The 12,253-nt window shown below is 39.4% G+C and overlaps 1 protein-coding gene across 3 annotated transcripts in view; it reads left to right on the plus strand.

Annotated features, from left to right (window-relative positions):
* The window catches only part of Dscam2 (Down syndrome cell adhesion molecule 2), a 392,154-nt gene that overhangs the window by 337,565 nt on the left and 42,336 nt on the right, over positions 1-12,253 (plus strand). For all 3 annotated transcript variants that reach the window (XM_067788438.1, XM_067788437.1, XM_067788436.1), the window contains exons 14-17: positions 3,019-3,169; positions 3,459-3,739; positions 6,135-6,620; positions 6,721-8,037. In XM_067788438.1, the coding sequence (XP_067644539.1) occupies positions 3,019-3,169; positions 3,459-3,739; positions 6,135-6,620; positions 6,721-8,037 (2,235 nt within the window). The remainder of the gene's footprint in view (positions 1-3,018; positions 3,170-3,458; positions 3,740-6,134; positions 6,621-6,720; positions 8,038-12,253) is intronic.

The raw sequence follows: 12,253 nt of genomic DNA on the forward strand, positions 1-12,253 counted from the left end.
CTGTACGGGCTGGGATAAATGAAAAAAGCATTCGATTTTTGAAATATTGAAGTTGGTTTTCAAGTAAATTTTCGGTGAACTAAAGGTTTGAAATTTTGAATGTAGCCTAGGAATCTAATAAGATGCAATACTGAGCACCACACATTTTAGTAGATGAGGAAGGGATCAAGATAATTCAAGACCTCTAGAAATCCATAAAGAGCATGTGGAGTCTTTGGACTGATTTTTTTTGACTTCACATTCAGCTAGAAATAGGAAACCATACACTTTTCTCGGAACACCGTTAAAATATAAGAAAAGACAAATTATCTCACACTAGGTGGTGAGTTGTTCTAAATAATTAGAAAACTCATACGAAACTCGAAATTTTTGTATCGGTTTCTAGTTAGCTTCCCGTTGAGCTAGATACATGAAACTTAAAACATTGTTCAGTATGGCGGGTCGATTTAAAAATCGCTCATTGCTCTGTGAAAATCGTATTCTAGGGATCAAAATAAGAAACTTTGCCGAAGGAACCATACCTCTAAAACGAACTATGATGTCCCCCCCTTTGGGTCAAACTTTTGGGTAGGAGCAATTTCAATTCTACCTGCTGTGTCTTGTGGTGGCTTAAAAAAAACAACACAAGCAATTTTACGATCTGCAATTGTGTCACAGTGATACCTTCATTTTTTAAAACGGTTGAATAAAAGACCCACACAACTATGTTTACGACATGCAAATGCATCACAGTGATGCCTTGGTTTTAAAAGGGGGTTGTAAAAACGCTAATTTCTAATAATTTTTTTTTAATTCCTTTTCTATTACTAAGTTAAATTCATTTTTTCATTTACATATATTCTGACTAAATAAATTTCTAAAGAGAAAAATAAACTCCAAGATGAAAAAACATAGGCATTTCAAAGTGGGATTTTTCAAAATTTGTCCCTACGACCCAAAGGGGGGACATCAGAATTCGTTTTAGAGATATGGTTCCTTCGGCAAAGTTTCTTATTTTGATCCCTAGAATATGATTTTCATAGAGCAATGGGCGATTTTTTTTGCCTCCCCACAAATCGATCCGGCCTATTGTTCAGACTTTACCGACAGTTGTATACATATGTATGACAAAAAGTTTCGATAGGTGTCGCACGGACACGGATTGATAAATATTTTGGAAAATCGTACGGAATTGATTGAATCATGCGAAAAAATTTTGAGAGACTTCCTATTGAGCTACAATTTTGATACTTAATATTTAATTGAGAAGCCGATGACATCAAATGAGCAAAAAAATTACGAAAGAGGCATCGGGGTGCGACAAAAGGGGACATTTTGCAATAAAGTTTCAAGAAACTGTCCGTTGAGCTATTAAGTTGCCACATCACATATTGTTCCGAGAACAATGACAGCGCAGCAAGAGGGTAACAAATATGCTTAATGAAGCACGGTTAGAGGTAATAAAAAGTGTTTCAGAATCTTTCAATCGATCATAAAGAAGCTTTTTTGAAATTAAAAACTTATTTAAGTGGCAAAAGATAGTAAAATACGTATCACAAAAAGTTACGCTCGGTGCTGCACGGATTATGGTATTTGGAAGAATGTCCTGAAGGGAGGACTTTTGCTATAAATTTTCAAGAGATTAGCGATTGAGCGAAAATTCTCACCAATGTAATGCAACAAAAGGTGCAAATAAAAATAGTGTGGCGAATATTCGCAGTATCGATATATCACTATTTCACATCATGCTGCTAGTAAATAAACAGCAAAGCAAGCAGTCACACATATGCCGTCTTTCAGTGAGTTTTACAGCTCCGGCTCACGCTCAATTCTCACGGGAATGCTCTGGATTATTGAGATACTTGAGAAGTAGATGTCGTGAAATTTTCGCACACGTGAAATGTGATAGGCAGATGTCGCCGCTGTTTTTCATTTCACTCATACGCCGAAAGGCTAAGCAGCGACATCTATTTTTGAAAAACTAGGTGTGTTAAAGGCCGCGTTGCCAACTTAAAAGAAGTAAATAACAAATTATCTGGCTCACAAATTGAACCAGATTTCTATCTGGATTTATCTGGCTCAAATCGTTGTTGTTGCATTTACATGCAAAATTATTTATCTGGCTCAGGATTTTGCCACCGGATGATAGCTATAGATGTAATCACCTAAAAGCGAAGATGTCATTACTCACGCATATACATGTATGTAGCTAAATAACCAACTATGTGATACAGAAACGAGTGATATAGTGATATGAAGGAACTATTCGAGAGGGCTGTTTGTAAAAATACTAGACCAAAGGAGAAATAGGCCAGTGAAGCAACTGCGAGTATAAAAGCAGCGAAAGCTGAGTAATAGTCAATCAGTTTGATTTTAATACGAGAATAATAAGATTTTAATAAGAGAAGTATGCGGGTAGTTTATTTAGGAAGTGCTACTACCACAGTAGTATTGTAAATTCAGAAAAATCCAGTTATCATAAAGAACTGTACACTTTATTATTAAAGTGGTATAAGCCATTTCCAAATCATTGTCACAAATGCATTATCATTTCTGAAGGAACGCATATGTTAATGGTTGTTGCAGGTTAAACTAAGAACACAAATTGTATAATTTGGCTATTGGGCTTTAACAAATAGAAGACGAGGAGAGATACGGACTATCATTGATCTGAAAAGAAATTTTAAAAATATAACAAACAATTCGGCCTTTATTATGAAAGCGGTCTTAGTAATTTCATGTCTTATCAGATCAATGGTAGTCTGAAGCTCTCCTCGTCTACTGTTTGTTAAAGCCCAATAACCAAAAGATACATTTTGTATTATTAGTTTAACCTGCATGAACCATTAACATAAACATTTAACAGTAATCACATCACATATCCTGCTGTTAAATTCAGCGTCATTTTCTGTGATTTTGATCACAGGCTAATGCAGAAGTGCTGCACTGTTATTTTTATTTTTATACCTTTTAAGTTATCAACTCTAAACCAACTGCAACTGCTCATACATATGTTTCTTAAAATTATTAATGTTACAGCATCACCATACTTTGCATCCACATCGCGCTCGGTAATGGTGAAAAAAGGTGACACAGCGCTATTGCAATGCTCTGTAAGTGGCGACAAACCGATAAATATCGTTTGGATGCGTTCAGGAAAAAATACATTGAATCCATCAACAAATTACAAGTAGGTCGAGAGGGAATTATCAACCATTAACCACCAAACATTATATAGTCCCCTTAAGCACTTCTCTCAGTTACATTTACACTTTTTTTCTTTTTCTTTGCTTATCTACCTCATTTTTTGTTCATTAATCTCATCCTCATTTTGTCATCATTAATTGTATACGTATCTATGCGCTTAATCCTGCGTTTAGTATCCTGCATCTATTCCCTTAGGACAATTTTAATTTTTCACACCAAATGATGACTTGTAATATTTTTTTTCGCTACATTTACCATTTGTGTCATTCCAGAATTTCGGTGAAGCAAGAAGCCACACCTGATGGAGTCTCTGCTGAGTTACAAATACGCATGGTTGATGCTAGTGATAGTGGGCCATATTTTTGTCGTGCCAGCAATTTATATGGCAATGATCAGCAATTGGTGCAATTGCAAGTACAAGAACCACCACAACCACCCACCGTTTTGGAGGCAGCTATGATTTCTAGTCGTTCGGTAAATTTGAAATGGCAACCGAAAACAGTGAATGCAGCAGATATTTCGAAATATATTGTAGAATATAAGGAAATGGATCGTAAGTAGAGTATTTTTTGCCTATAAAATTCATAATACAAAATCTTGTAAACAAAAATGAATGTATGTCTATATGAGTAAGCCTATTAAATGGGTCTCCAAAGATTTCGAACGATTTTTATTAATCTTTCACAGTAGGTTAATTTAATTACTATGTACAATATTGTTTTTGGAAAAGCGGACGGTGCTATGCTCTAAGGCATTATAAATCAATCCTCCCTCACTCCCTCTGCTAAAAAATGCTGTCGCTAAGAGCACCTTTTTCGTCGAGGCAACTTCTTTCATTCTCATAGCAAAGACTTTATTGTGTACCTTATCGACATCAATTCCATCTTTATCGCCTTTCATTTAAGCAGAACTTACAACATCGGAGTTGGCATATTTCCCTAGCAGTAAAGATCTGCAGCATAAAATTTCAAATTCCCTCGGCGGAAGCTGGCTGCACCCACGGTTTTTCGAGCTTTGGAAAGGTTTGGTTCTTTCACTTCTACTAAGGTTTATCAGATAAAGCAAATGATTGATGAAAATGTTGAGGACCACTAGAAAGTAATCAGGTTGGAGGAAAGTGCCGCCACACGGCACTCACTCAGGGCACTAAGAATGGACAAAATTGAAAGTTCCCACGCTCTACCTCCAAACGTGATCTACAATACCAGGCAGCTTAATTATTTTTTTTTAGGTTAAAAATTGAGAGTTTGTTGAGTTTTCAATGAACTTGACGTTATATACAAAACCACTTGCTAGGATGGTTATAAATATTCCAATGGAATTGTGAATGTTAGATAGTAGTGCAAGAACTTGACACGAGATCAATACTTACTTTTTGCGGTGAAAATAGCAAGTTAAAACCACACAACTTAGGCGATTATTTTGGTAACTTTTTTATTTGTTTTTTTGTTTTTTTTTCCAGAGGAGAAAGCATAGACGATGCGGACCAAAAAGACAAAGACCACTTCTTTGAAAAACTAAAAAGACATACAATGACTGGCACCGCCATGATAGGCAAAGAAGGGTCGTTGCCTCCACGATATTATATCTCCCAACGTGTTGAGGCTGAGTGACTTCGCCGCGGCTCGATATATGGTCAACTGTAGTACAGGTTCTAGCACAAAAAGATACACCATGCTATTTGGCTGTTTTATGATCGCAGAACGAGAAACTTCAGATATATTTAAGTGTTCTAGATGTGCGCACAGTACGGGTTCCAAATATCGACTCCTACCGCTACCTCGTGGCAGCGAAGATACGTAAAACGCCTCTTGTGCAGCAAAGAAAGAAGAAAGAAGAAAAGTTTGCCATTGAATAGCTTCTAACTAAACAGACAGCGGATCACTGCTCCACTCGTTTCTCACACCTGCTCACCGAAAGTACTCTCCAACCTGACGATGTGACCAAGCAGTGGGAACATATTTCTTGCTCAGAGGGGCAGATTCCTGCAGGAACGATAATGGCGACCTGGTAACTGACGTACGCAGCGTGCTTAAGTTGTTAAGGGAACACTGCTCCTCATTGCTAGCTAGCGCGAAAAACCCTGAAGAGTTTGGGGAGTGTTATCCATATCCTTTTCCGGATATAGATCCATTACATTCTGGTATCAAGCACCATTATTATACAAGCCCGGCCATCCCGGGGATAATTTTATATGACCATACTGAGCTTCTTAAGCTATCCCGCCCCCCTTTTGATGAAGAGCTAAGGGTCGCCAAAGCCTCGGCTGCCAACGCAACAGCATTCGCCAGGGATAGGTAAGTTGAAAATTAGGTTGGAGAAGCTATGTATCCTCTTATGTCATTTGGGTACTTTAGTCGCTCTTACGACGGGCATACTTGCTGCGAGTATATTACAAGCCCCATAAACCGTTTGGAGGACGACTTAACCTCCATTGGCGCTCCCAATTAGTGTTAGTTATCGCGAAACAGGACTCCGTTGATTAAAAGGTCGAAGAGGCCGTAAGTCCAACCCGTACTTAGTTCAATCCCGTCCGCCTTTGTAGTTTGTTTTAAGCGTTGGTTGATTTTAATAAAAATAACGTCTGGTTGCACATTCTGATCCGTTAATTCCATGCAAAGAAGATGGTCTGATATGTATATGGTCCAAAGATTTTTGTTTATGGCCCTGTGAATAGAATTTGGTTTATGAAGTCTGGGTTCTTAGTAGTGATGTACAATGTAGGGTATAATCATAACTGAATCATGTGGAAAAGTTGATAGTGGGTCATTGCCTTAGAACTCAATAATTTCCAGTTTCATAGAAGATATCTTTATCTGTTGAAGTTTTTACGATGAGATATTCGTTTCGGTTTCATATCTAATTTTTTGTCGCTTACCATTCATTTAAGTGAACTTAGCAGTAACTTAATTTATCAAAACTAATTATCTTATCGTTTTTCCATTAAGCTCTTTTTATGGACCAATGGCACAATGTTGAAGTCAAAGACCCACCCACGTACACAGCATTAATTGAAAATCTTAAGCCAGCCACACGTTACTCCTTTCGCGTCATAGCAGAAGGTAATGCCGGTCGAAGTGCTCCAAGTCAAGAGTTAGTTCTACGTACAGAACCGCAACGACCAGCTGGACCACCACTCAATCTCTCAGTGCGACCGCTGTCGTCCACTGAGTTGCTCGTCAGTTGGCTAGCGCCACTTGTCGAACTGCGTCATGGTGACATACAAGGCTATAATGTTGGTTACAAATTAGCTAGTACGGGTAACTCTGCATACAATTTTACCTCAGTATCCGGCGATGGTGACGGTGGCACGGGTGAGCTCTTGTTAAGTGGTTTACAAAAATTTGCGCGCTATAATGTGGTTGTGCAGGCATTCAATCAGGTGGGGCCAGGACCACTCTCCGAGCCAGTATCAGCGCAAACAATGGAGGATGGTAAGCTGTATTTCAAATAATCATAATATAAAACGAACTTACGTTAAATTTAATTCAATTTTAATAATTCATTAATTTTCATTTATTTTTCTCATGGCAGTGCCAAGTCGACCACCAGAGGATATACGCTGTGCAGCGTTGACCTCGCAATCTTTGCAAGTTTCATGGCAACCGCCACCAATATATCACACAAATGGTTTGCTGCAGGGTTACAAACTTATTTTCGAGCCAATACTCGATGACTTCGCACTCAATAAGGACGAGGTTGAATCACGTAAGACAACCGCACTGACAACAGTGCTAACGGGCTTACGTAAGTATACCAACTATAGCATTCAAGTCTTGGCACACACACGCATGGGCGATGGCGCACTATCCAATCCACTCTACTGTCACACCGAAGAAGATGCGCCCGAAGCACCAGCAGATATCAAAGTCGTTGTTAGCTCACCACAATCGTTATATGTATCGTGGTTGCCACCTACCGAACCGAATGGGGTCATCACAAAATATAATCTTTACACGCGCGTCGTAAATGGACGAGAGGAGCTGAACAATGAAAAACGTAGTCTATCATCACAGCAGGCACATTACGAAGCTAAAAATCTACATCCACATATTGAATATCAGTTTTGGGTTACCGCATCTACGCGCGTTGGTGAAGGAAAAAGTTCACGTGTTGCCTCACAAATTACAACCAATCGTGTGCCAGCTCGTATTGTCTCTTTCGGTGGGCCAATTGTGCGACCATGGCGTTCAACTGTTACACTGCCGTGTACAGCAGTCGGTAAACCGAAACGTGAATGGTACAAAGCAGATTCTCTACTACGTCAAGGCGGTCTGCATAATTCTCAGTTACTCGATTCGGGTGACTTGATTATCTCAAGTTTACAGATTTCGGATAGCGGAAACTACAGTTGCCAAGTAGACAATGGCATTGGCACAGATCGTCTAACGCACGTATTGCTTGTGCAAGTGCCACCATCGGCGCCGGTATTGTATGTGACCAGCGCAACATCAAGCAGTATTTTAATGCATTGGAAATGTGGCTTCACCGGTAATGCACCCATTACCAGTTATACGCTATTTTATCGTCGTGCAAATAGTAATATGGAAGAGATGCTATTGTCACGTCATGCATCTAGTCATGAGTTGAAGGGTTTAGTATGTGGTAGCACTTATCAAATCCATTTGACGGCTCACAATAAAGTGGGCACATCACCGGCCAGCATTACATTGCACGTGCGCACGCAAGGTCAGTCACCTGGAATGCCGTCAACAACTAGTCTGATTTCGCCCAACTCCACATCCGTTTTGATACGTTTACACACGTGGCCAGATAATGGTTGTCCGTTGTTATATTTTGTGCTGCAATACCGGGCGGTAACAGATGAACCAGAGCGTGATTGGATATTAGGTAAGTAATTAAAGTGAAAATGGTTAAAACGAAACAAAACAATTATGTAGGGTCATATTAAAGTTACTCTTTTTTATATGTATATTTGAGAAGGCGTTAAATATGTAGTTGAAGTAAAATTTGAATAGAAAACTAGGAAGGTGGTACAGGTTCGGATGAAGCCAAACATTACGTATCCTGCGTGTGCACTCATTTATAAACCAAGAAAATATTTAAAGGAAATTGTCACGAACCATAAATTATATGAAAGTTGCAACACATTGCCTATTAATATAAAAAGTCTTACCAAAAATCGTTAAATTTGGTCGAATTTTGTACGACTTTAAAGGTGAAGGTCTTGTGCAGAGCTCAACTAAAAAGTGTTTAATAATTTGTGAAAAATTTAAACAAAGTGACATCAGGACGGACAAGGCGACAGCTGTTTCGATTATAACTTGTAAATCTCTTCAAAGCCTTTTCCCCCGGGGAGTGGGATTCGAACCCGCACTCCTACGATAGTTGAAATGGTTACAAGCGCATTCAGCTACGTCATGCCTTAGTTGTTGTAAAGTTTTTTCCAATTGCCTTCTTTTGCATATATTAATCTTCTACACATCACATACTTCGTATGTAGTTATGTGTTGAAGTTATGCATGTTTGTAAGGCCGTTTCAGAGAAACTTGGTATTGTTGCTATTTTTGTTCTATTTATAGAACTACAACGAATTAACCAAATGTTGTCTGTTATGTATGAGTTAATCGGGGATTGCCCGTGTTGCTTTTTTAAATGTATAAAAAAATTTATTTGAAGTGTTTGGATCTTAAGATAATACTAAGTGTCATAATTACGAAAGAATAAATTCTGTATTAGGGCTTCAGAATAACGGCCTGCAAAACTTTAACATTTTCGTCGCTTTTAAAAGTTTTAGTTTTCGTACTTTGCTACACCATATCACAACTGAGGTGAAATATCAGTATAATTTATACATAGATATACCGCGAGGTTGCTGAAATTTTATTTACTATTAAACTTTGATACAAATTTTTTCACCGTGGGTGTGAATGCCATCTCATTTTGAAAAATTTCCAAAGTGTTTTTATAATGGCAAGGACAAAATCCATGAGAAATCTTCAATAGCTATTGATTTACGGCTATCACCTTGCTAATGTTGGTGGTGCCACGCCTATTTTCCAAAATGTTACCAAATTTCTATTTTTCGTCATAAAGTCAAACCACACATCAAGTTTCCGTTATTTTATCCGTCACTGCTAGTGAGTTATCCTTTTTATGAGTTTTTTTTAAGGTGGGTGTGGTCGCCAACCGATTTCGTTTTTTTCACAATGTCTATATATATTAGAAAAGAAGCCTGCCATGCCAGGTTTCAATTTGATATCTTCAACGGCTTTAAATTTACAGTTTAATAACTTATAAAGTTTCTTCTTCTAAACTTGGGCAGTGCCACGCCCATTTAAGAAAATTTATATAACTTCTACATGTTGTCATAAAGTCAACTAATATTCCAAAGTGATGAATTACAGCTTTTTTCCTTTTTTAGAAAGTTCGATATCGATTTCTTTTTTAAGTGGGCGTGGTCAGCAATCGATTTTCATATAAAGTTATTTTTCATAGAATAAATGTGTAATGACAAGGAAAATCTCCGTGCCTAAATTAAACACAATATCTTAAACGCCTTAAAATTTACAGCTTGAAAAACTTTCAAATTTTCTTTTCCCAAATGTGGGCGATGCCTCGCCCTTTTTCCAAAATTTTTAAAATTTTTATTTTTTGTCATAAAGTCAACTTACATATCAAATTTCATCGCTTTATAGGTCTTTGAATGAATTGTCGGATTTTTCGAAACTTTCGATATCGAAAAGGAGGTCTATATCTATCAGTATTCCTCTATGCTTTTGCGTACTATTGCAATCCAATTAAAGTTTCATACCCTTGTGTACAAGTACACACTGACTTTCAATTAGAAATTTGTTTCATATCGAATACTTAGTTTAGATGTATATGTCTTCAAGCTTCTGCTTGAGCGACCACGCTTAGAAAACTTACTCTAATTGAAAAAACTCGATGCAAAATGTTTTATGTTTCTTTTACCCGGAATTCAACCCAGTATCTTTCGGGTAGTAGGCGGAACACGCTACCACCACACTGCAGCATCTGCCGATGGGCTATATGGAGTAGCCTAATAAAATTGTAGGAGCCCACAAATAAGTAGGTAGTCTTGTTGAGGATACCGAAAGTCAAATGCCGAAAATCCCGACGTTACGGCTATGTTCACGAAATTTGGTATGAAGATAGGTTAGGTTAGGTTAGGGTGGCTGCCCGAGGGCACACTTAGGCCAGTAGTATTAGGCCCGTTGTGATACCACGAAAGACATCGTCTCTTTCCTCTTCGAACCATTTTGAGGACCTGATGAAAGCTACTGGGTCCTTGACGTCATGCTCCGCAACCTGGGTCATATTATCAAGAAATGGTGCTTCCAGAAAGCGCTGCCGTGCTCCGCTTAGTGCTGGGCAGTTGCAGAGGAGGTGAACCACCGTTTCCTCCTCCTCATCCTCTTTACAACTCCTACAGCAACGACGATAAGGCGCTCCTAACCTTTCTGCATGCCTACCTATGAGGCCGTGACCCGTTAGTGCCCCCACAAGTGTGGAAATTGTATCCCTTCTTATGTTGTACACGTGACGGGATCTTTTGGGATCCCATTTAGGCCAGGTTTCTTTCGATGTTCGACACCCCGGTGTTTGTAGCCATCTTTCGTTGGCTTGACGGAAGATGTGCTCTTTTAGCATTAGCTTGCATGTGGACAGGGGAATACCTAAGCGTTCTTGTCCAGGAAGAACCTACCTGGTGGTACCCTGCCTAGCGAGTTCATCTGCAATGCAGTTTCCCGCGATATCCCTATGTCCAGAGAGCCGTGTGAGGTGTATACGGTTCTGTTGAGCCATCTCTTGAAGAGATCGGTGACAGTTTAGTGCTAGTTCAGAATTGAACGAGTGGGAGCCAGAGATTTTATGGCATCTTGGCTGTCGCTGAAGATAAAAATTTCTTTGCCGACATTGTATGTCCCTATCCTAGCTGCGGCTTCCATTATGGCCGCAACTTCTGCCTGGAATACACCGCAGTGGTCGGGTAATCTGAATGAGAGCTGGAGGTCAAGGTCCCTTGAGTATACTCCACCTCCAACTCTACCGTTTAGCTTGGAGCCGTCCGTGTATATGGAAATGCTGTTGCTCACTTATCCGACTCCGTCCAGTCATTCCTGCTGGGTATGTTTATATTAAAGTTGGTTTCCGCAACTGTTGTGGTCGCACAGCGATACGTGCTAGGAGGAAGAAAACTGTATTTGTTTAGTATACTTGAGTACCCTGTGGTCTTGTTGTTCCAACACGACAGCTCCCTTAGACGCAGGGCTGACGTTGCCGCTGCTCGGTATGAAGATATGTACCCTCAATATACTGGGTGATCAGCCTAGGCTACCGCCACACAACAGCGGCTTGCTAATCACATATTTTATACTACAATAATAAGTTAAATCCATGTAATAATAAAAAAATAAAAATAAATTGATCTTGACTATATTAGTGCTAATGCCGATAACTACTCCCTTTGCAACTTTCACCCCAGTTATTCCCCCGAGAGAGGACTGGGGAAGGCGACTCATCTGGGAAAGGGTACCGGTTAACTTGTTCACGGATGGGACATCTTTTGTTAAGATCTTAATGTAAGCCGCAAGCTTAACTTGACTGATCAATGCAGCGTCTTCCAAGCAGAAGATGCCGCGATAAAGGAGGCGTTGAATTAAATGCTATCCAGTGCTTCTACGATTATGGAATCTAATATCTACCCAAATAACCAAGCGGCTATAAAGGCCTTGAGTTCAACTATAGAGCGATCAGGAGAGGTCTTGGAGTGCCTTATTTTATGATTAAGATTGTCCGGATGAAGACAAGACAGCTGTAGTGATTTCGATACCCCGCTGGCCACCTACGGTCTGCTCCTGCATAGATGAGTCTCGTGTCAGCTCCACAAGGGTTGGGCGGACAATACCTCTGCAGGGTAGCAAGATCTTTCTGATCGGAAGTGGGTGGCAGGAGATCTGCCGAAATAATTAGATTCACTGAGGCTCATCTACAATGGTCTTAGAGGTTTTGACGGGGCACTTTCCAAAGGGAATCCTAACAGAACGTCTCAAAACACTGGAAACCATATCCTGCTGTAGCT

The sequence above is a fragment of the Eurosta solidaginis genome, chromosome 5 (assembly GCF_040869045.1).
Source record: "Eurosta solidaginis isolate ZX-2024a chromosome 5, ASM4086904v1, whole genome shotgun sequence".
NCBI classification, from domain to species: domain Eukaryota; kingdom Metazoa; phylum Arthropoda; class Insecta; order Diptera; family Tephritidae; genus Eurosta; species Eurosta solidaginis.